The 23,250-nt window shown below is 39.7% G+C and overlaps 1 protein-coding gene across 16 annotated transcripts in view; it reads left to right on the plus strand.

Annotated features, from left to right (window-relative positions):
- The window catches only part of DTNA (dystrobrevin alpha), a 357,757-nt gene extending 335,056 nt beyond the window's left edge, over window positions 1-22,701 (plus strand). For 12 of the 16 annotated variants that reach the window (XM_079108515.1, XM_079108517.1, XM_079108514.1 and 9 more), the window contains 5 exons: window positions 7,193-7,352; window positions 9,589-9,678; window positions 10,877-11,045; window positions 13,775-13,907; window positions 21,595-22,701. In XM_079108515.1, the coding sequence (XP_078964641.1) occupies window positions 7,193-7,352; window positions 9,589-9,678; window positions 10,877-11,045; window positions 13,775-13,907; window positions 21,595-21,735 (693 nt within the window). In that variant the 3' untranslated portion in view covers window positions 21,736-22,701. Of the gene's footprint in view, window positions 1-7,192; window positions 7,353-9,588; window positions 9,679-10,876; window positions 11,046-13,774; window positions 13,908-15,530; window positions 15,768-15,789; window positions 15,839-19,050 lie in introns of those variants that run through there. The other 4 variants (XM_079108509.1, XM_079108504.1, XM_079108521.1 and 1 more) reach the window with 3 other exon arrangements.
- The last annotated feature ends 549 nt before the right edge of the window (window positions 22,702-23,250 follow it).

Consider the following 23,250-nt stretch of genomic DNA (forward strand, 5'->3'; position numbering starts at 1 on the left):
TGCTTGATTTAATAACCTCTCCATGCTTTATCATAAGTCTGTGTGGTTCAATGTAGTGTTTTATTATACTGGTATATATAATTCCTACTTATACTGTTTCTTGTTATGGGTAATGCATGAATTTATCCCCCTTGAGGAGAGAACATGAATTTTTAAAAAATAGTGCCTGTAATATAATATGATGATTATGGTATCACAAGCAATAAATTTCTTTTTTACAAAACTTGAATTGAAGTTATCCTACCCTCTTTCTTCTTTGTGTATCTTTAAGATTTATTGAAGGAGCCATAAAAAGAACAGTCATAAAAAGTTCAATAATGAAGGCAGCAGCTGGGATGGAATTGCAGTAACAATATGTTCCTGAGTTTCTGGTATACTTCCAGTTCCAAATATTATGTGCCAGACTGAGTTTAGAAAATAAGGTCTCAATAATAATTTTCTTAGAAAAATTACAAGACCTGTATCACGGTGCTCTCTGCTCTTCACTCACAGCTATAAGATCTTGAGTAAGTAAATGAACTTCCTGATAATTTATTTCAAACATACTGATAATATGTGGCTCACAGAATTATTTCACATATTTTAAAAAATTATGGATATGAAAGCACTCTATAAAAATACTAGATGAATGTCAGCTGTAACTATGTAGGTATGTATATGTATCCAAAACTTTTCAAATTTGATCCATAGTTCACACACATACATACACACATGCACACACAATGACTCACACACTGACTTCCTTCTTTACAGTTAACTAACAGTGTCTCCATCAGGAAAAGAAATTTGAACAAGATTTAAGTTTGTTCATATTTCTTGTAAGTGCTTGTAACAATAACCAAAAAAACAAAAAAAAAACTACTTTTATTTTAGAAATAGTGATAGAGCAATCCAATAAGATTTTCTTTTCCCATTTCTGGTAACATAGATATGCTCCTAGGTATGCTAATCATTTCAGAGTGTTGCTGTCAACCATCTTGGAGGAGATATTTTTGAACAGCCAAAACTGGGAAGGCTGAAAGTGTTTAACTTTCTGTACCCTGTTCAATGTGAACTCCGAGGACTTTTCTGAAAGTTTTGTTTGTAACACACATTTTTTGTTTGAGAGAGGTGATTGGCACAGGATGCATATTTTAGTCAAGGATCAAAATAGAGTTTGTGTTTATTTGCAGTGAATTCATTTTTTTGAGTTTACAGCAAGGATTTACTACAGACTTTAGAATCAAATTGTTCCTCATTTGGGAGAATAATGTATGTACTTTGATATTTCATTGAACAATACAATTATTCCAATTTAGTGGAGAAAAAAAATGATCAAATGTCATTCCAAACTCCATCTCCTGTCCACATTCTCTTCCCTGTTTAAGTTAGATGGTCCAATTAACTCAGGAAATTCTTGTCACTCGAGTTCCAATTTCTCCCAGACACATTCTGGAATATGAACAGACTGGAAAGGACCACTTTGACCAGCCTAGGCTTCTCCTTCCTTTATTTCCCTTGCTCATTCTCTTTGGTGAGTTTTCTATGGAGTCAAGGACTAGTCAAAAGTGAGGGAGGTGATAATTGACCTCACAGGTGATCATTTGCAGCATAAACACTAATATCTAGTGTTTTAAAATGTACCTTTTCAGACTGTACCCATCTTCTTTAAAAAAAAAAAAAAAGTTGGAATTCATTCGTTAGTCCTAGAGAAGTAAAAGTATTTCTGTGCTTAAAACTCCTGGAAGATAACAGACCCTCTTTTCTAGTTCAGGATAAAGTCTGCACTGAATTTCCCAAGTGTAGCTCCTCGCCCTACTCTGCCTCATTTTCCTCTGCTCCCCACAAGGAATCTGGTGCTGTGGCTACACTGGCCTCCCCAACGTCGCCACTATACCCCTCACACATCCCATGCCTTGTTCAGGCTAGTCCAAAACCCAAGTGCTCTTCTCTCTGTACTCGGTCTCTCCTGCCTGGATATCTCCATTGTTTGAACCCAAGTGGAGAAAAGCCCATTACCTGACCAATCAGAATGAACCACCTCCTCTGTGTCCCACAACACTTAGTACACGTCCTTCCCTTTAAGAAGCCATGTTATAGAAATCACCATCAGTGCCGTGACCGTCGGTGAACGTGTGTGGGAGGAAAGGATGACAGTGAATGTGCCACAGGGCTTTGCTGTGCCTTTCCAGGCTGCTAGGTGCCACCAGGCATGACCAGGCTGCATTCTTAGACAGACCTGGAGGCAACCTTTCCAGGACTTGGGGAGTGGGCTGCATAATGCCCTGCCTTCCGTCAGGGTGGGCTGAATCAGCAATTAGACTTTTTGCTTGAAGCAGCCTTCGTTTCTAGAGCTGAGTAGAAACTAAAATACTTCCTGGGGAAAAAAATTCAGAAAATTTATGGATCTTGTCAGACTTTTTAAAAATTGATACAATAGCAGGTTGAGTGGACTCAGAGGATGGTGTGTGGAAATTAATTTTTCATTTTTTCTCTAGGAAGAGAGCTATTTTAAATTTGCCAAGTGTGATATATGTTTTCCTTCTTCAATAAATCAACTCTCTCCTTGGGAATTTTAGATCTATATATTGATCTGCATGGACCATTGTCCCCTAAGTCTTTGCTCCATTAATCATTGAGTAATTTCCAGGGGAGTTTGTTCACAGGGATTATTCAACTCTAAGTCCTGTGAAGTTGTTAGCAGATAACTATGCTTCATGGCCCAGCTAGAGGCCACCCTTCTACAGGAGTCACCACCTATGAAAATGAAACTCAGTGTATCATCACTGATCTGCTCCAATGCCAGTAGGCAACTGTCCTTTCCTAGTACCTCTATAAGAATGGAACAGGAAGCAAGAACAGAGGAGGTGTTTTCCACACCAGTGCTAGGAAGGTACCATTCATCAAACTGGGCAGTTCTCTGACAAAGAGATGGGGCCAGGATCACCCAGGCAGTCAGCATCCTACCCCCAGAAATCTGGATAAGGATGGATATGCCTTGAGAGTTGCAAGTTGTAGGAAAGATGCAGTTGAATCTTTTAACACAGAATCTTCCACTTAAATTCTTCACATAATCAGACTGCTTGAAATTGCTCCAATTAGGGATTCATTTGGGAGATGGTAGCTATTAGTCACTCACACATTGGCGTAACTTAGAGTCAGTCAATTGTTTTTCCCTTAACACATAACCACAGCCAATTATTTTTCTCTTAACACAGAACCACTAATGGGAGTTTCAGAGAAAAGAAACAGAAAGGGGTAGGGAGAGATGGCTTTGAAGATCAGGCACTAAGCAGGGAGGGACTGGGCTAAGAAGGCCTCTCTGGGAGCCCAGTGAACTGAGAGCCAGGGACAGGCTCACAGAAAGGAGGAAGGGCCAGATGTACACCTTGGTTACAAATGCCCCACAAGCCTCCTATGCCAGAGAAACTGGCATAACAGGTGTAAGCAGGGCTGGGGTCAATACAGCCCCAGTACAACCACTAAAATATGGAAATATGATCTATAGCCCATATCTGAAATCATGGGGTCCTGATATGTCCCAAATTCAGAAGTGTCCAGGTTTTTGTATGATACAGATATTATATCAACAGCTTCATGTTTCATGAGAACCAAATTCATTATGAAGCAATATATTATTGGCAAGAATTTGAGGGAATATCAAAATTACAGAGAAGAGATTGGGGGGGGTCTGTATTTCCGTATCGATGCATGAGCAGCCCGAAGGCCCCCCTGCCATCTGAGCACCCACACCTCTCCCATGATGAGGATGCTCCCCAACAGCACACCACAGTGGGGCTGTGCCCCGACCCTTTTCAGCCTGCAGTTCACTAAACCTTTCTAGATGAACCACAGAGCATGTGATCACTACAACATTCACGCTCCCAAGAAGTGGCTGCGCTGCCTTGGGAAAGCGCTGGGTTCGTGGTCTAGGGGCTGGGGCTGGGGTCCTTTTCCTCTCTGCCAGTCACTAGCTCTGAGACCTAATCCAGTTTTCCCCTGGAATCTCCGTTTGTCAATCCATAAAACAGGAATAATAATACCTTATTTGGTTGTTAGGAGGATTAAGTGAAGTGGGGGGGGGGGGGCGGTTAAAGACAGACTACAAATCATACTTAAATATATTATCATTCTACTACTATATTAGGAAAATGGAACAAAAAATATATCTAAAAATGTTTCATACATTGTAAATTGCATACAAAAAGTGATATTTTATTATTGTGAACTTCCTACCAAGAACCTGGCTTCCTAGAGTTGATGTAAGGCCAAGAGGAAGCTACTGCTACCAGCACTCTGTCCCACTTCTCATCTCCGATCCCCACTTCCTGCTGTGACTAGTTCTTCAGTAAAGAGGACAGTTAAGAAAGACCCAAGATCCCTGCTGAGGGCCCTGCCTTGGAAATGATGCACAGGAGTGGTGGTCCAGCCAGGCAGCACTCAGACCACCTACCTGACATCAGTCTCCTTTGGGGGACACGCCACCAACCATAGTCCCTCCTCTAGCCCAGAGGACTCAGAGCACTGTGGGCTCAGCCACCAGCTCTGCCACTCTGGCTCCACCTCCTGAGAGCAATTCTTTTCACTCTCTGAGCATTGGAGTCCACAGCTGCATATTTAGAGGGATAATGCCTACTTCACAGGGTCATGGAGAGCAATCAATGAGAATGTACATAAAACCCTTTGAATATCACAAAGCACCAGTTATTTATGACTGGCATGGGAAGCTGGGGACACAGCAGTAGCTCACAAGGTTTCAAGGTAATGGGGCTGAGCTGCCAACGTTCACTGGGAAAACAGACCCCTCCTTGAGCAGGCTGAGGAAAGCAGGCTGCAAACATCGCAAACCAGCAGAGTTCTCTCTCCCGGGCCTGGAAAGACCATTGCAAGGTACTGTTGAGAGTGAAAGAATGCAATCCTCCACCCTTTGGGCGCCATATGAGTTCTTTTCTGTGCTCTGTTCTGGTTTGCTTCATTTGAAATTCTGGGTTTTTCCTCAATTTATAGTTTTGACAATTGTGTGTGAGGCTGAGCCCTGGAGAGCTAACGGCATGGCATTCACAAGATTGATGTTGTGTATTTTAACTGCAAGCAGCTGAACCCAAAGCAAAGATCTAAATAGAATATTCCAGACCATTGCTCTCATGGTGCATGTCTAGGAGTTTGAATGGCTTACGATAAATCTGTGGGCCTCGCAGTGGAAGAATTCTCACCCTAGCTGGCCAGAGCGACAGACTGGGATGAAACTGGTGTGGACCGCTAATCTGTTGTGTTTGAACTTGAGGGTCTCCTTGCATTTTCTTACATGCATGCTTGATTGTCTTCCTTTGTCTACTAATTATTAAAACAGGGAGACTATTTCCAAGGGACCTCATTGTAGAGACAGCGTCTTAAAATTCAAGGTGTCACAGTGTCAGAAAGGTTTCATGCCAAGTGTGAATGCAGAGAGAAGGGGCTTTTAGTTGTTTTCTACTTTTTTTTAAAGTTTATCACCTCAGGCATTTTATTATAGTAACAGCAAGCTAACTTATACTCCATATGAATAACCTTACCTAATTCCCATAACAGTATGAAGGATTGTTTTCTACTTCTATCTTTACTTCTTTTAAAATTCTGCTACTCTCACTCTCCTGCTAGAATACTGTTTTCTCACAGGCAAAGAGAAGGACATTCCCTGCAGGAAAACAGTAACCAAGAGTTAGAAACCAAGATTTCTGGAACCCCAAATCACAATGAGATATCACTTCACGCCAGAAAGAATGACCGATATCAAAAAGACAATAGATATGCAAAGAAAAGGGAGCACTTACACACTATGGATGGGAGTGTAAATTAGTACAGTTATTATTTCTATACAGTATGGAGATTTTTTCACAAAATTAAAGATAGAACTGTCATATGACCCAGCAGACCCATGACTCAATATTTGTCCAAAGGAAGTGAAAGGAGTATGTCAAAGAGATATCTTCATTCTCATGTTTATTGTAGCACTATTTCAAGAGATGGAAAGTATCAATGAATTAACAGATAAAGGAAACGTGATACACGTACACATGGAATATCACTTAGCCATAAAAAATAATGAAATCCTGCCATTTGCAACAACATGGATGGAACTGGAGATCATTATGTTAAGTGAAATAAACCGGACACAGAAAGACACATACTGCATGATCTCACTCACATGTCAACTGTAAAAAGTTGTTCTTACAGAAGTAGGAAGTTAAGTGGTGTTTGGCAGAAGCTGGGAAGAGTAGGAGAAAGCGAGGGATAGGAAGACTGATCAGTGGGTACTAACTTACAGCTAGGAGTAAGTTCTGCTGTGGCTATTGTATAGGAGGGTAATGATCACACCCCACTATACCATGTACTGTGTATTTCAAACAACCAGGAAGAATTTTGAATGTCTTCACCATAAAGAAATGATAAGATGTTTGAGGAGATATGTTTAAACATATCTGATTCAAACATTACCCAATGTATACGTAGAGCCCAACCTTACATGGTTACTGCATAAATATGGTACATTTTTACATTTTTGTGTAAAATAAAATTAAAATAAATTTAATTAAGCAAAGGGGGAAAAAAAGAAAACAAATTTCTTTTTTCCACTTGCCCATTCAAATCCCTGAGTCACAGGGTAATTTGACACAATCAGCTTTTACTGTAAAATAAAGATTAAACAATTTATACCTCACTTGATTCTTAATTTGAGTCTTAATTCACACAATACGGCACAAGACATGATTTAAACTGCGAATTCTTCTCTAAAGATGATGCCGGTACAGAAAGGTTGAACATTCAGGAAGAAAGTTTTCTGCCTCCATTTCAAATAGTCTCCTACTTTGTATTTAAAACTTCCTCTTCATTGTGTTTTTACTCTACACAGAACTTTCTTCAGGGAGAAAATACATACCTTGTAATTATCTCTGTTTAACAAGAGCTTCATCATATGTACACACATCTCAAATATTGTAGTACAGTGCTGTACTAATATTCTTAGCTTTCAATATTTAACCCAAATTTCAGATTATATGAAAACAGGATCCTAAATCACCTACACCCAAAACCCAGGTTTAAGATTACCTACTCAATGACCTAAGATTTCCTCCTGCTTTGGAATTTCCTTGTGTTTAACTTTAGACCAAGGCACTGGGATGGCATATGGCATTTTCTTGGGAAAACAAATTAATGACTCGCCTTGTCTCTCCAGACCCAGGGGGCAGGCTCTCCTCGATCCTCCCCCAGCCACACCATCAGCAGGCCGATCCCCATGCCCATCCGGTCGGCGTCCACTTGCTCCACCCCAACACACGCGCCTCAGGACTCTCTCACAGGGGTTGGGGGAGACGTACAAGAGGCGTTTGCACAAAGTAAGTGATTTGCACAAAGTAAGTTCTATATTTTTTGCTGTGGTTTACTTTTAATGGACAAATAGGTCACCAGATCCACTGAGTGATGGATAGTTGCCGGAGCCACTCGTAGATACCCCAGGGTATCCCAGGGCTGGTCAGAACGGCCCAGGCATCTTAGAAATTCTGCTTTGATTAGTTCACTGTTCGGCCTTACTGTGGTTTCCAATACCCTGCCCTATTTCTCAGTAAGTCTTTGCTGCTCAAGCACAGGAAATCTTTTAGCCAGAATCCGAGGAACCTTTAGAAATACATTTTAACATTCTGAAAGAGGTTATTTCATGTCTTCTCTTTACAATTAAGCAAATTCAAGACAGATTCAATAATCTCAGCTGTTTAGCTTTGAGATGACAGAGAACTCATAGTCATTTTATAGACTCTCTGTTGAGATGTCCTAAAGAGAGGAATCATTGCCTTTTTGGTAATGGAACTGCAAAGTTAGACCTCCAGGGTCAGCAGAGGAGAACAAAAAGGGATGGAGATGACAACCAGCACTCTACACCTGCAGAAGTAGGGGGCCCAAGGCAAGCGACTTAAAACTTTCTTACAATCAATTTTTAAATTTATAGAGCAACAAATCAACAACAGAAAAGTTCCTCCTATACCACTTTTCAATGAATAGTTTTTTCCTTCTCAACTTTTGGCTTATACATAAATACATATAATTGTATGTGTGTAGGACACATATTCTTTTTTTACACAAATCAGACCAAGCACTGCGTTTTGGTCTACAATTTGCATTTTCTTTTCGTGAGTAATGTGTCATGAACATTCTTCCAGGTTCTCACATAAAGATCTAAAGAGAAGAGAAAGGTTTGACTCTTAAGTTTTTAAGTAAAAGGAAGCACAAACAAAATCAAATGATAAAAACAGAATCAAGGAAACCAATTCACAAACAACTATAGAAACACAAATCTTAAACATCACTTTTACCTTGCAAAATTCATAATTTTTTTAGCATCAATAATATGCAAAAATAGCAAGTGTGAGGAAACATACACTCTTATCCTCCACATGTGAGGGTAAAATCTTAACATATTTTAATGGGAAAGAATAACAGACTTTAGTTTGTTTCGAGGGAAAAAAAAGAGAATCCACAGAAGGCTTTTTCTTCTGAGCATTGAATATGATTCAAGAGCTGTTTATGTAATTCACAAAGGAACATTCTCTTTTATAATTGTAGAAGGAAAAATATGCTTTCTCTAAATCATCTTTTAGAGAAAGTATAGTATTTTAAATCAATTTGTGCTTTCTATTATAATTAATGTTTTCACCCAGCTACTTTGATTTTCTGATTTAAATGCATTTATTATTTTACTTATTTAATATTGCTTTCTGAGAAATGACAATGAAATTGGGCCTAAAAGCAGCCCTTAGCTCAAATGTTCATTCTGAATAAGGTCATTTGTAAGTCAGGTATTTGGAATCCTGTGTACTTTTTCCCAAAGATATTATGGTAATTAACCCTCTATTCCATCTCTACCTTGCCCCACTCCCAGGCCAGCCCATTTAGCCCTTAATGAGCCTGAAATATAAGAATAATCTTTTTCTACCATAGACTATGTTCCAACTTAGTCCAAGTTCAAGTTCAAGGTACCTGCTATGCATCTGTCTATTTTGGCATTAGGAGCAAGAATCCTAACCTTTTTTTCATATTCTGGGAACATTCAGAGCATTTCAGAGCATGGGCTTCCCATTCCCAACAGGCACATAGATACCCCAGGGTATCGCAGGGCTACTAGGGAGAACTCTGGAAACCCAGAAGGAGCCTGAACCTGTGCTATCAGAGACCAGAATCCAGTGTGCTAAGCCACAAGGTTAAGGCTGGAACAATAACAATAGCTATGAAGGTGCAGCTCTCTAGGCAAACCAGAGGCTTACCTGAGATCATTCCAGTTTAAGTCAGGTGGCCCCATCTTATTAGTGCTAATCTTTTGCACTTCCAAAATTGTCCCAATTTGAACAATATCGTATGCTAATCTTCTGACATCAGGGACTACAACCCTATGCACAGTGGGGTTTTTTTTGTTTGTTTGTTTGTTTGTTTGTTTTAGGGAATGGACCAAAACACTTCTGAAAAGAAGTATTAGAAGTTTTCTAGCTATAGATTGTCAGTGGAAATGATAAACAAACAACATAAAATTTGGGGCATGGGAAAATCTCCAATTTTTTAATTATTAATTATTATTTCCTGAAGGTTCAAGAAGAAATTTAAGGAATGACTTGCTAGTGGCAGCAGATTCCATCACTAATACCATGTCCTCTCTCGTCAAAGAGCTAAATTCTGGTGAGTCCCTGGTGCCCTCTCATTTGTCTCTCATCACAAAAGTATCTGTAAGTCCAAAGGGCCTCTCTTAGAGATCTGCTCATTGTCACAGTTTGAAAAGTCTATATGATACCTTATTGATATATTCAGATTTTTTGGTAATGTTTGTATTTTGTTTACTAGAAAACTAATAATACATGTTCAATGTAGAAAGTTTGGAAACTGAATAAAAGTATTAAAATTGACCCATAATCCTAGAATCCAAAGACTACCACTGTTATATATAGTGATCCATAGTAACATGATGCTGAAGTTACTTTATAGGGTTAAGTGTTTTATGTACCTATTTTGACCCTGGTGGCTTGAAACAAATGATCATTTGAATCAGGCTAAACTTAAATTTTCCTTCGCAGTGTCTCCTAAGAAAACTTTGCTCAGAAAACAAATAACATAATATTGTGGGGTCACTTCAACCTCCTAATACTATACAGAATTTTTAAAACTTTGCAGAAGGAAAATACACATGAATATATTACCAGTTACTAGTATATCTCTATCTATTCCATAAAGCAGATCCAGCAAGGTATCTGTCTCACAAGATACTAGACAGCTAGAAATTACAACTATAAGAAATAAAACTTCAGGATTAAAAAAAAATCCTGCACTTAAATTTCTTAAATCCTCTCTAATAAGAATTAAAGTAACTGAAAGTTGTGGCTGTAATTTCAGATTAAGATTACTAAAAGGATAAAATGACATCATGATTAATGGTACATAGCTACTGCCCTAACAAATGATAACTCAAGGGTTCTTGTGGAAGTCTCATGCACTATTACTTTATACTCTTAAAATTCTTTGAAATAATAAGTGATTTTAATATTATAGATTTGTATTTTGTGGGGCAATATTAAGCAAAAGTAGCAATTTCAATGAAGTCTTTTGTGGAAAAAAAAAGTAGGAGTTTTAAGAAGTGAAGTTGGTCATTAAAATAAAAAAATTCCTACTAACATTTTTGAAATAAAAAAGAAATTGTTTGAAATTATTTTATAGTAATTTGTGTCAGTATCAATTCTCATGTTGAAATAAATATTTGACGAATGTACTATTACTGGCTGATGCTTTACACACACGGGATGATTCATGATAAGTCTAGTCCTTTATTTGCAGATCATAAACTATCTAATGAGTCACTTTTTATTTCTTCAACTGCTCCCACTAGAGGTGGGGAGTGAAACGGACAGTAACGTGGATTCCGAATTTGCAAGGACTCAGTTTGAAGATCTGGTTCCATCACCAACTTCTGAAAAGGCTTTTCTAGCGCAAATCCATGCCCGAAAACCGGGGTACATTCATGGAGGAGCTACCACAAGCACCATGCGCAGCGACATGTGAGTATCTTCTGCTTGGATATATTTTTCTCAGTAGCAGAACAATCTGTAGGCAGACGTAAGAAAGTAAAAACATGGTTGTTTAGTTCATTCACTTTGGAAAGGAATGAGGCCATTTCCTTTTCTACCAGAAGAGACAGAAGGGTACTACGTTAAATCTGGCATTGGGACTGTTTCCCCTTACAGTTGGAAGGATTATCAATAAACTAAGCCAATCAGTACTTGTTGAGAACCTGGCTCACCTGAGGCACTGGGTACAGATGCTCCTCCATTCATGAAGTTATCCCAATAAAACCCTCATAAGTTAAAAATATTGTGAGTTGAAAATGCATTTAATACAACTAGTCTACCAACTATCCTAGCTTAACCAAAGAGCACTCTGTCGAAAACATCAGTCATTTACTTTCGTCATCTGAATGACTGACGGGGAGCTGCAGCTCACTGCTGCTGCCCAGCATCACAGGACAATATCACACTGCGTGTTGCGGCCCTGGGAAAAGATCCAAATTCAAACTTGGAAGTATGACTTCTACTAAGTGCTTATCACTTTTGCACCATGGTAACATTGTCAATCAAATATAAGTCAGGAATCATCTATAGTATTAAAAAAAGCTGCACTTATTCTTCCAAGACTCAGTTCAGAAAATTAATCATCCTCCCTTCAGAATTTACTGTATTTGTACTTAGAGGACCTTGTGATGTTATCCATTGTTATCACAATGGATATAAACATGCACACATTTGGATTAAAATAAGTAAATGCATAAAATCTCATTATGAAGAAATCCAGTTTCCTTGACATATTGACTATGTACAGACCTGACCCCTGGAAGACTTGTTTTGCAAAGATTTTTCACCTGATTAGTTTTCTGAAACATGACAGAAGTCCCCAGAATCAGTGACTTTCCAGATCAGCTCAAAGTAGGCAGCAGAGAAAATTATGCTGAGAAACCAAAGCAAGCCCCAGATGGAGTTGCAAAGCCAAGCTTGAGAAGGGAAAAGAATAAAATTAAAGAAGGGAATTGGAAGTGAGGCACGGTCTCCTGGAGTTACGAGAAATGTGAGCAAAGGTTGACCAAAGGCTGAGAAATGACTCAACACTAAAAAAATAACCAAAGGGAAACACTTACTGGGAAGAGTGAAAGGTATTCCAGACCAGTCTCCAAGAATACATCAGCTGTGTTAGAGACCCAGAGAAAAACTAACCAGAAGCCCTTCTGATATTTTGCCTCTCAATCCAAGTGGTGAGCAAAAGACCAGCAAGAATGGAGAGCTCTAGAGACCTAGTGAAAGCTGACTGTGAAGGAGCAGAGTGTGAGCTCAGAGCAGAACAGTTAGGTCGTGATTGAAAGTGGCAGGCTGCAGCCACTTCCAATTTTAGTTTGCTTTCTTGTTCTGTCCTCTATAATTTAGAATGGTTTGTTTGTTAGTCAAAATGGGGGGTTAATTGTCATCTGTTTTGTCAAGTAAATATGTATCTACTTGATTTTTTTTTTGGGGGGGGGGGTGGTGCTAGGGATTGAACCCAGGGCCTTGTACAAGCAAGGCAAGCACTCTACCAACTGAGCTGTATCCCCAGCCCTCTACTTGATTTTTTGTTAAGCTGCATGGTAGCTACCTAAAATTTCCTTTGTTCCAATTCTAAAAGCCAAGACCATTAATGCCACTCCAATCTATTATCCCTGGTGTGCCAGGGTCACAGGCACCTCACAGAACCATTTAGGCTGACCCAAAACCTCTAAAAATAACATGAACATGTCATACAAATATAAATAAATATGAAAAATGACATGAAATTCCAGATCAGAAATGTCTTCTTGACCACTCTTTTCATTTTAGAGAATATTTTAATATCTATACTGTCTTAAACATGAACTGCATTTTCCCCTGAGAATATTCTAGTCATGTGATTTAGGTAGTGAACTTATGTTCAGCTCCATGAAGTGCTTTACATATCCTGGAATGAATAGAGGGAGATAATGTTTCATCTTAGTGAGTGAGGCATTCTATCTATTTTATAGTAGAATTAGACAGTTTAAATGAGTTTTCAGGTTCAGAGTTAGTATAAATTTTTAAGGTCAAGAGTATTTAGTAACCCTAAATTGACTCTCATGAGTGTGGGCACATGTGTCTGTGTGTGTGTGTCTCTGGGTGGGTGTGTGTAACACAGAGGGTTAAATTATGAATAATTGTCCTTAAGAATTATTTCACTAGAGGGCTCACTCTCCTTATAGAAACTGCTCTTGGATTCTATTTGAAAAGCCCCTATAATGGGAAAACTTAATATCTCTGTGAAAAACAAGTTTGCCCTTTTTTGTAGAATATAGGACATGTAAGGAGCCCAGATATTCCTATAAACCCTACAAACACACTGATGACTAATGATCACCAGATTGCAGTGGAAAAAATGTGTATGAAAATACCTTGACTGTGTATTCCTCCCAAACTCCTTTTTTTTTTTTTTTTTTTTTTTTTTTTTTTTAAGTTTCCCTTTAGGGAAAAGAGACATAAAAGTGGCTCGAGGGACTAAAGGGAAATAAATGTGCCATCAGAGCTATAACTGGACTGGGATGTAGCTCAGTTGGTAGAGTGCTTGCCTTGCATGCACAAGGCCCTGGGTTCAATCCCCAGCAAAAAACAAAAAAAAAGAACTATAGCTAACACACAAATTCCACTCATACTTGTCTTCTAAGATTTGCTCCCAAATGCCATCTGTGGTTTATTCACAGAGTTACAGAAGACGGGGATCCCTACGTGCGGCCTGAGGATGAGAACTATGAGAACGACTCCGTCCGGCAGTTGGAGAATGAGTTGAAGATGGAGGAATACCTGAAACAGAAGCTGCAGGACGAAGCCTACCAGGTACCGGGAGCCCGGCCCCCTCAGTCTCCTCCCCTTAGCCCTCAGTAGCGGGTCTTTCACAATCCTCCCAAAATTAGTGCTTCCTCCTTCCTTCCGCCCTCTCTTCCCAGAATATTCTCATGGCACTTCTTATTCCAGGTACTCCAGACAGTAAAAATTTAAAAACCTTCTCAGAGCTAGCTGTCACTCACTGTGCATTCTTATGAATTCTGGTCTGGAAAGTGAAAAGCAACCCTGTGACATTAGCAGAAACATGGTGACTTAACAATTCAAACTCCTCCAGGATCATTAAGGTGCTTCTTTTTTTCATGAATTAAAAGAATACAAAGAACAGTGCACAAGGATATTGAACAAGCATAAGTATATCTCCTACCTTGAAGTGTTTGCCTTCAGCCTCCCTGACTACCCACCTATGCCAAATGTAAATGGGAGGAAACTTTGAAGAACGTTGGGGGGACTGCAGGCCCAAGTTCAGTGAGGTGTGAATGTACACATCTTCAGATACAGAGTATATTAACCCAGCTGAGAATTCATAGAACATAGCACAGGCAATTGGGAATAAACGTAATTAATCACTCATGCTAAAAGAGGTGCATTTGACCCAAGGGATTGTTCTACTGTCTTGTTTGTCTTTCTGTGAGCATCCTTTCTTCTTAACCTGCAGGTGTGTTGTTCAGTTCTGGGAACTCAGGGATGCTTGCCTGGTGGAGACATGCTGGTCTCCAACCCCAGTGGGTTACTGTTTTCCTGTCACATTTCTTTCCAATGGCCACATAACCTTTCTACATAGTCTTAGATCAGCAGTGGCCCTGTTGTACTCCATTAGTGAAGGCAAGGGAAGTAGAGGGAATAAATTGACTCCTACTTCTGTATTATTATAGATTAAGCCTTGAAATATTTTCCCCAGAAGAATGTAGCAAAAGAGAAATTAGAGCCAGCCAACTTCACCCCAACAATGTAGAAAAGGTTTGCTTCTTTGGAATGTTCCATTAGACTTTTCAGTTACACAACCACATTTTCAGAAGCAACCAAAACGTTGATCTAGTCATACAAAAAAAAGAGGGAAAAAAAAAAAAAAAAAAACCAGAAGTAACATAAGTGGAGCCATGCTTCTATGCTATAGAAATAGTAGTCCCCTGAAATCCATGGAGAGTACTCTTTCTTTGCAACTTCTATGGTTTGTTCCACAGAAAGAAATTATCCCAGAAAGAAGCTGGCAGGACATCTCTGGGGACTCTGAGGGATGGCATCCCTACACATGCCTCTTGTGACTCTGTGAGAGGGAAAAAGATGGGACTAAATAATCAATGTTCTAGTTCATGCTGTTAGGGGGTCTTTATTAGGCCTCCCTCTTTAAGCTCATACCAGTTTCTGGATTTCAGTGACAATGGTGACTGAAATTCTAGAAGTTCTTTTTTTTTTTAAAGAGAGGCAGCCTTTCACTATTCCATATCAAATAGTAAATTTTTATTTATTTTAATGAATTAGGAATGTAATCTTAAATGAGTAAAAGGAAGGGAAATTCTATTAATGACTTACAATCCCATTGGAGTTCTTGCCACCTCCATCTCTGGTAAGTCTTAAGCTCTCTCTCCTTGCCTTTCCATGCCCGATGACTTCAAGGGAAAGGGCAGAGAAGGGGCTGGGAGAACATAACAAGCCCATGTGTCCCCCTCAAGACGAAAGCCCTGGAGAACGCTGGAGTGGTTTTCCTGGAGGGCTCTGTGAGCAGACGGTTACTGGATGGATTGGAACACTACTCTCTTTCACTGCACTCTCTCTCTGTCTTTGTGCATGGCTTCCAGCCAAATAATTCACCAGCTTGACTGCGTCACCAACTTGACATGTCACCTTTCTTGTTTGTGTCCTTTGTCACCCACAGGTCAGCTTGCAAGGTTGAATGCAATATCCTTTTATCACTCTCCTCTCAAGTAAGTACCTTCTTGTTTGGGAGGAAACATGGACACTACACTGAATTCTGATAGCTTGTAACCTGAATTCACAATCACTCTCACATAAGTGTTTCTTTCTGTGTAATAAAATATCCTCCTTCCCTGCTGATATTGAAAAATTCTCTCAAATCTATGGACCATTTCATTACAATCCAGTGGAAATCTCCCAGACATCTTTGGGAGTTGACTTTTTCCTGTGTTAATTAGGGAAGTCGACCAGAAAGTTCCTTAACATCAGAGAAGCCCCATAAGTTCTCTGTGGCCAGGATGCTTAGCTAGGCACATCACCAGTCCATCATGGCATCAGAGTTGCCACTTCTCTCGCACCTGGGAAGGAAGGGACAGAGCTTGTTCCGCATTTATAGATGGATCAGCTCCTTAATCACACTATATTCAGAGTCCAAATGATCAAACATGTGTCCCTTAAAAAAATCAAAATCAAATATTTTAAAACTGAAAGAATCAAGCTGGGTGCAGTGGCACTCACCTGTAATCCCAGCAGCTCTGGAGGCTGAGGCAGGAGGAACTTAAGTTCAAGGCCAGTCTCAGCAACTTAGAGAGATCCTGTCTCAAAATAAAATATAAAAAGGGCTGGGGATGTGGCTCAGTGGTTAAGCATCTCTGGGTTCAATACCCAGTACAAAAAGAAAAAGAAAAGAAAAGAAAGAAGAAAGGAAGGAAGGAAGGAAAAAAGGAAGGAAGGAAATCAAAATGGAGAGGGGATTCTACAGTCATATTTGGGGGATAACTGATTCAAATCCACTGTGGAATTCAGCAGGATATAAATTAATTTAAAACATCATTTATCCAGTGTGTGATCCCATCCCAAGGATCTACCTGAATACATGTAAAATCTCTCATGGTTTTAATGTAAAGAGCACTTGACTGGCAAGATCACTTGAGGGTGATGGTATGAATCTTAAGCTTTGGAAGCCATTAGACCCAATTTCAAATATGGGTTTCCCCAAATTACAGCAGCATCAATTTGGACAAATTATTAAATCTCCGCCTCAGTTTTCTCTGCACAACATGTCATACACCTACCTCATAGAAGAGATGCAATTCCTGAGGTGCAGTTTTAAAGAGCTTGGCACAGTGGCAGACCACTGTAGTTTATTAAGAACATGCACATACATGCCTACCATGATGCTTCCTACTTTATAACCAGTGCAGGACCTGCAAGCTGCTATAGTGGTTATGCAAGTACTTGGGAACCACTAGGACTATGGGGACTAGAACTAGCTTGCTCTCCCTATGTTTACAAAGAAGATGAGGCCTCAGCTACCTACAATGACTTGAGAGACCTTGGGCTACATTGTCTCATAAGGCTAGATCATTTCCCTGGATCCAGCTAATGGTCATTTCAATATCCCCCACTACAGTTCAGAATCCGTGTACTTTCCAGGGTAATTTACTGCACAGGTCCAAGGACTTGTGCCTGCTTTAGTTATATAGTCCTTTCCAATCATGGACTCCTTTAAATCTATATAGTACAATTAATAGTAAACTCTATCAACTCTGGTTGCTAGATTAGAAAGGGATATACTTCTCTTAAATAGCATCTCAATTAGTAAAGAATACATGTTAGTCTGAACATTGCTGACATCCTGTCCTGATCCTCATGTTAAGATTAAACAAGTAAAAATCATGCCCTGATGGCTATGATATACATTTCATGAGGGAAGAGGAAAGCTGCTACTGACCACACTCGACTTGTCCTCCCTTGGATTGAAGAATGCAACTCCACACACCCTCCTCATTCACTATGACTGGAGTGAAAAAATTCCCAGGAGCAGTTTCTGAAAATATTCACTCCAGTTATAACAAACCTAGTCCCAAAGGAGCAGGCCTTTTCCTTTAATAGCATTTTCTTTCTCTGAGCTTCAGTAATTTAATCATTTTTGTTCTGTGTATTATTTAAACCTTGATTGCTATTTCTTAGAAAAATATTTTTTAAAAAGCCTGATAAAATGGCCTGGACATAAAACCACATAAAAATTGGCATTGGGTTCATTTTGTTCCTAAAAGCCAAAATTTTCAGAAAGTTCTTAGACCATTTTTTTAAATCTTTGTTGAAAAACTGGCAGTGAAAAATTAAACATTTGTGACCGCTACCATTAACTGAATCAGGTGGCCCCTCCCCACCCCCCAATCTGGAATTCTTCAGAACTCTGAATATGAACCAGCCTGATCCAAAATCAGCCACTAAGGCAAAATTCATTTAAAATCTGATAAAATACTACAAAAGCTAGTGACTTTTCATCTTGTAGCTAGTTCCATCCTCCTGTAATTTTTCTTAATGTAGCTGAGAAATACAGTTGAATTTTAAAAGAATTTACATTACTACATTATTTCTGTTTAGACTTTCTGACTGTGCTGCAAGACCAAAAATTACCCCAATATGCAACTCTTAGTCAAAGGTCCTGAAGCCAACTTCATTGGCTTGATGTCAGGCAGTCATCCACCAAGGCAGAACCCTACATGGGTAAAGGAGCAGAAAGTGGGACATCAGAAACATAGGAGACCCCTCCTCTGCTCAAGTAGGGCTTTAGGCCTATTTGAAAATAAGCACACGCTTATCAGCATACTAAGCAAGTGAATGGAGTTCCTGGTTGATTGCTTTTCAGCTAGCTGCTTTTGAAAAAAAATACACAGAATGGTTAGTACTTAGCTTAGTGTCCCCCATGTCTCCATTTTGCTCCATTCAAACTTTGTAATTATTTTTATCCTCTGACCACTTGGTATGCCACTTTCCTTGCCCAGTCACATTTTAACTTAGACATTGGAGGATTGGACCATGGAAAGTGAATTAAAAACTAAAAATCAACATGACATTCTGATGGTGAGTCAGTAATGCCCTCTCCTTGTTCGAAGAATAGCCCAAACACTTCTATGATACCTCAGGTATGTCTTAAGAAAGAGACTCAACAAAGAGAACTTCCTGTCCTCTCTTCCAGAAGGTGCAGTAGCACACCATGTCTGAGAACACCCGTCCCTGATTTTCATAGGAAAGAAGTACCACAAGTGTGTGTTCACATGTATGTGTATGTGTGTGCATGCCTGTGTGTGCATGTGCGTGTGTGTGTGTGTGTGTGTGTGTCAGGGAAAGGGGGAATCCTAAGTTTCATAATCCTAATTTAGAAACAGTTTTCATCTTTAAAAAAAAAAAATGACACATTCCTTATCCTCAGGCAAGCGATAGTCAGACAGATGATGAAAATAAGATGAGAACTGGTGATGATGGAGAGCACTGCACCCAGACAGAGGAAGACGGCAGCCTGGCAGCGGCCTCGCCGGAAAGAGGAGCCACCACACCCAGCAGCTCCTGACAAGCCCCAACCCCTAAAGATGTGTTCTGATGCCTCTAGTGCAGCTAACTTTTTGTTCTAAGATTTGTAGTTTGTAGGTGTGTGTTTTAGAAGGGAAAAAACAAAAACAAAAAAAAAACTTCTGTTCAAAGCTAATTTATCCGCTACATCTTCTGTAACATGGCTCACCCCTGGTTAAAAACAAGCCAGCCCAGGCTGAGAACCGTGCTGCTGTTACACACGATGGCAGTATTAACAAGCATTTTAAACCTTTGCACATGATATTGAAGCTGTTCAATTTACAGTGACAATATTAATACTGTTTATAGCTAGAAGTTTGATTTCTGGATTCTTCGAGATTTTAGCGAAACAGTATATTATACACTGGACATTTTTTTCCCCATAGCAATTGGAGGAAAACAACCACTTGCAATTATTCATAAATCCTGAAGGGTTTGGTTCCTGAGTGTACAAGCTCAGAATATGGAAGCCAAGACAGACCCTTGGCCTGCAGTTGACCCCAAAAGTTTCTTTAAGCAGTGATTTGAACCAAACATCAGGAATAATCCATCCTTGGGGACTTCTTTCCAATTTTGGGTTGTTTTCTTTCAAGATACTCTAACAAGTCAGCCATAGAATTTAGTGTAAATATTTTTTCCAAATAATCATATTCAAAAAAAGACAACATTCAAATTATATAGAATCTAGTTTTTAAAATCAGCACAGATCTTCTTAAAAACTGTGAACTATGTTTTGAAATACTCGTTACTAAAGCTGTTTATAAACCACAGGTGCCATAAGATCCCCAAACGGACTAAAGTTATCTATGCTCTTCCATGGTCTTGTTCCTCTCGTTTTAGCTTTAGGAAGCATGTCTTTAACAGCACCGCTCATTCACAAGCTCCCCTATCAGGTCACGGAGGCCTTCAGCTTTAAATGTACAGGCTTAAAGTGCGCTTGCGAAACGTTCGCTCTCCTTTTATTTCTGAATGTCGATTGCCTTAGCTGGCCACCTGGTGTTCTGCATGCAGCGTTCTGTGGTCACGTGAAAGGAGACAGGCTCTTCTATGTTGAGTTGGGAGTTCTGCACTCAGTGAAAAGCTGACTCGTGTGCAAAAGAACTGCAAAGACAAGAGGATAAAAAAACTGTCAATGGTCCTTAGGAGGACCCTCTTCAGAAAGATCTAAAGACCCCCCCACCTTAGGGATTCTGGGGAAAATGGAAAAGCAGTCTTCTGTTTGTTTCAAGATTTCATGGGGGATAAAAAGCCTGCAGCATATTGGATATATCACACTTAAATGAGCAGCTTCTCTGGAATTCCTGTTTTTCCTTTGAGAGAGCATCATTGTAGAACAGTGGTTCTCAAACTACATTCCCCAGATCAGCAGCATCAGCATCACCTGGGAATGTCTCAGCAATGCAAATTCTTAGGCCCCAGCCCAGGCCTACCCAATCAGAAACTATGGGGATGGAGCCTAGCAATCTGTGTTTTAATCAGCCCTCCAGGCAATTCTGATGCATGCTGAAGGTTAAAAACTACTGCTTTAGAATACAGTTGTACAATAAAGTCTATGGAAAGATCTTCTTCAGAGTAAATAAGAAAGGCTCTGAGTCAACCTCAAAGCTTCAGCGATTCCATTTTGCTTACAAAGTTTGCAAAACCTTTCTCCCACCCCACATACCTAGTCTGTAGTTAGGGGTGCCAGCTGAGAACACTAGTTCCAGGATCTTCAAGTTCCACCAGCAGAGGGCCATCAGATGTTCATGGCTCTGCATTTGTTCAGAAACCATCTCCTTGGCTGACCTTCACAACAAAATCGCTTGCCTTGGGGATAGTAAAGTGATTGATTGGCATCAGTGAGGACCCACCCTGTCCCTGGATGTACTTAATCATACTTCCCTCCAGAGAACCCGCCTAACAAATGTCCCTGAGCACAGGCTAACACCAAAGTGGCACGACTGCACAGTTCTCAGATTTCTTTGCACAGATGGATTTTATTGCGGGTTTTGTTGGTGTGTTGTGTTCATCTCTCTTCCCCTGCCCATCCTCTGTGAAACCATACCTCTCTAGATGGAGCAGGTGGCCATTGGTGCCTCATATTCAGTACTGAAAACCACTACATCCCAGCTACCTACATTGCTGTCAGTTCAAAATCAGAGCCAGGTGGTTCTTGAACTCAGAACTCAGACCCTGCAAGTGGCACTTCAGCCATTGACTGGACTGAGCTGACATATGTCGTCTCTTTGTGTTTCTACATCAAAACGTTTGTCTGAGGTTTGAACGGTTCTGCTAAAATCCTTCCCCCTTGTCATAGCTCTCATTGCCAACCAACTCCATAACCCGGTGTTGATACCATTGCAAGGACTCTGGAAACTGCCACCCATGACCAATTCCTGACTAACCAGCCACCTTTTCTTTCTCTTAGCTCCACGTCAGCAATGAGACCAGACTCAAGCACCCCTGTCCTGTAACCGAGACAAAATGGCGTGTGTTGTTTTGGGTTTTCGTGGTTTTGGGTGGATTTCTTTCCGTGGCTCTCCAAATTTACTTTTGGGATCTGTTCTAAGCACAAACCCAGCAGGTTTCATCTGTCCTGTCCATTAGATACAACTATATCATGCAGGGGTTGTTTCTTTCTTGCTCCACAATAAATTGCACATCCATCTCCATCAGAGCTATGGCCTATTAATGAGCACTGGTCTAACACAGCCAACCCTCCCCCACAGCACCATGTTAATGGAGAGGGTAGAAGGGTGAAATCTACAGGACAGGATTCAGGAATCAGTTGTGGTTGGTCAGGTCGGAAGTCGGGGTAAGTTCGGTTGGTCAGAGGGAGTTGTGCTGGAGATTGTGAAAATGGATTCTCGGATGATCTATTATAAGGCAGGGAAGGCTCATTTGTAAGTAGTAATGTGAACTGAATTGCATTAAGAGTGTGGCCTTTGTTGTGATATACTATGTATTTTCTTATATGCATGAGCCAAACTGTTGCGTCATAATTTAGCACTGATGTCTGCTTTTATTTTGATCATCTTTATCCACCTCTATTAGTTCTTGGCTGTTAACTGTAGATAGATCTTGTACATACAGCAACCTTTGGTTGCTGCATTCACCTTGGTTCGATTCCATGCAAGGAGCCACAAGCAAGAACTCCACTGTGTCCTCAGAAGAAAGGGCATTTTTACTTTTGAACCAAAAAGAGAGAAAAAAAAAAAAATCTGAAGCATTTAGCATTGCGGCTAATTAACTGTAAGACATTTTTAATTATGACTACTGTAATTTGACGCCATTTGAAATAACCAATTCAGAGACACTAAAGATTTCACAATATTCATTGGTATTGTAACAAAACTACTATTGTATGGGTTTTTTGTATTGCTGTTAAGTATTGTTTTGTGTGTGTGCGTGTGGGTGTGCGTGTGTATTGGAACCTCCTGGGGACATGTTATATTTTGAAGTGATTAAACTATTTAATTGTGTGTCTATATTTTGGAATGGAATTATTTCTTCATTAAAAATGTTTTTAAAAACACTATATCTTGCGTGTTTTAATCCGGTTTCAATGACTTTCCTGGAGCAACATGGAGTCAGTCTGCTCGAAAAAGAAAGAAAGATAAGCGTTTGCAGTATGGAGCAAGATACAGTGATGGAATATTGATTAATTAAGGCAAAATAGCTTATCTCCTATAAATATTTGAGTGGCTTTGTATTTTTTTAAAAAAGCTCAGAAAAAAATAATATGCCAAAAGATTAGCCATTTAAATTGTGCATTTAGGAATGATAGTTTTATTTTCTTCATTATATTTTTATTTTAGCTTATTCAGGCTCCCTACCATAGATATTTGGAATAGAGGGGATAGATGGGTGAATACATAGGAAACAACTGGGTTGGAAAGTTTCTTTGGTAAGCCTGAGTCAGCCAATACCTTGAGAAGTCCTATCTAACAATGGGGATTTTCTTTGCTTTCAGTGAACAAGAAGTCTCTTTCTACAGCATTGTTAGGCCAGAGACCATTGAAAATTATATGCATGCTTGCTGTGTTTTAAAGAAAACAATAAAAATACTAGAGGCTTAAATTAA

Source organism: Sciurus vulgaris (genome assembly GCF_902686455.1).
Source record: "Sciurus vulgaris genome assembly, chromosome: 13".
In the NCBI taxonomy this organism is placed as follows: domain Eukaryota; kingdom Metazoa; phylum Chordata; class Mammalia; order Rodentia; family Sciuridae; genus Sciurus; species Sciurus vulgaris.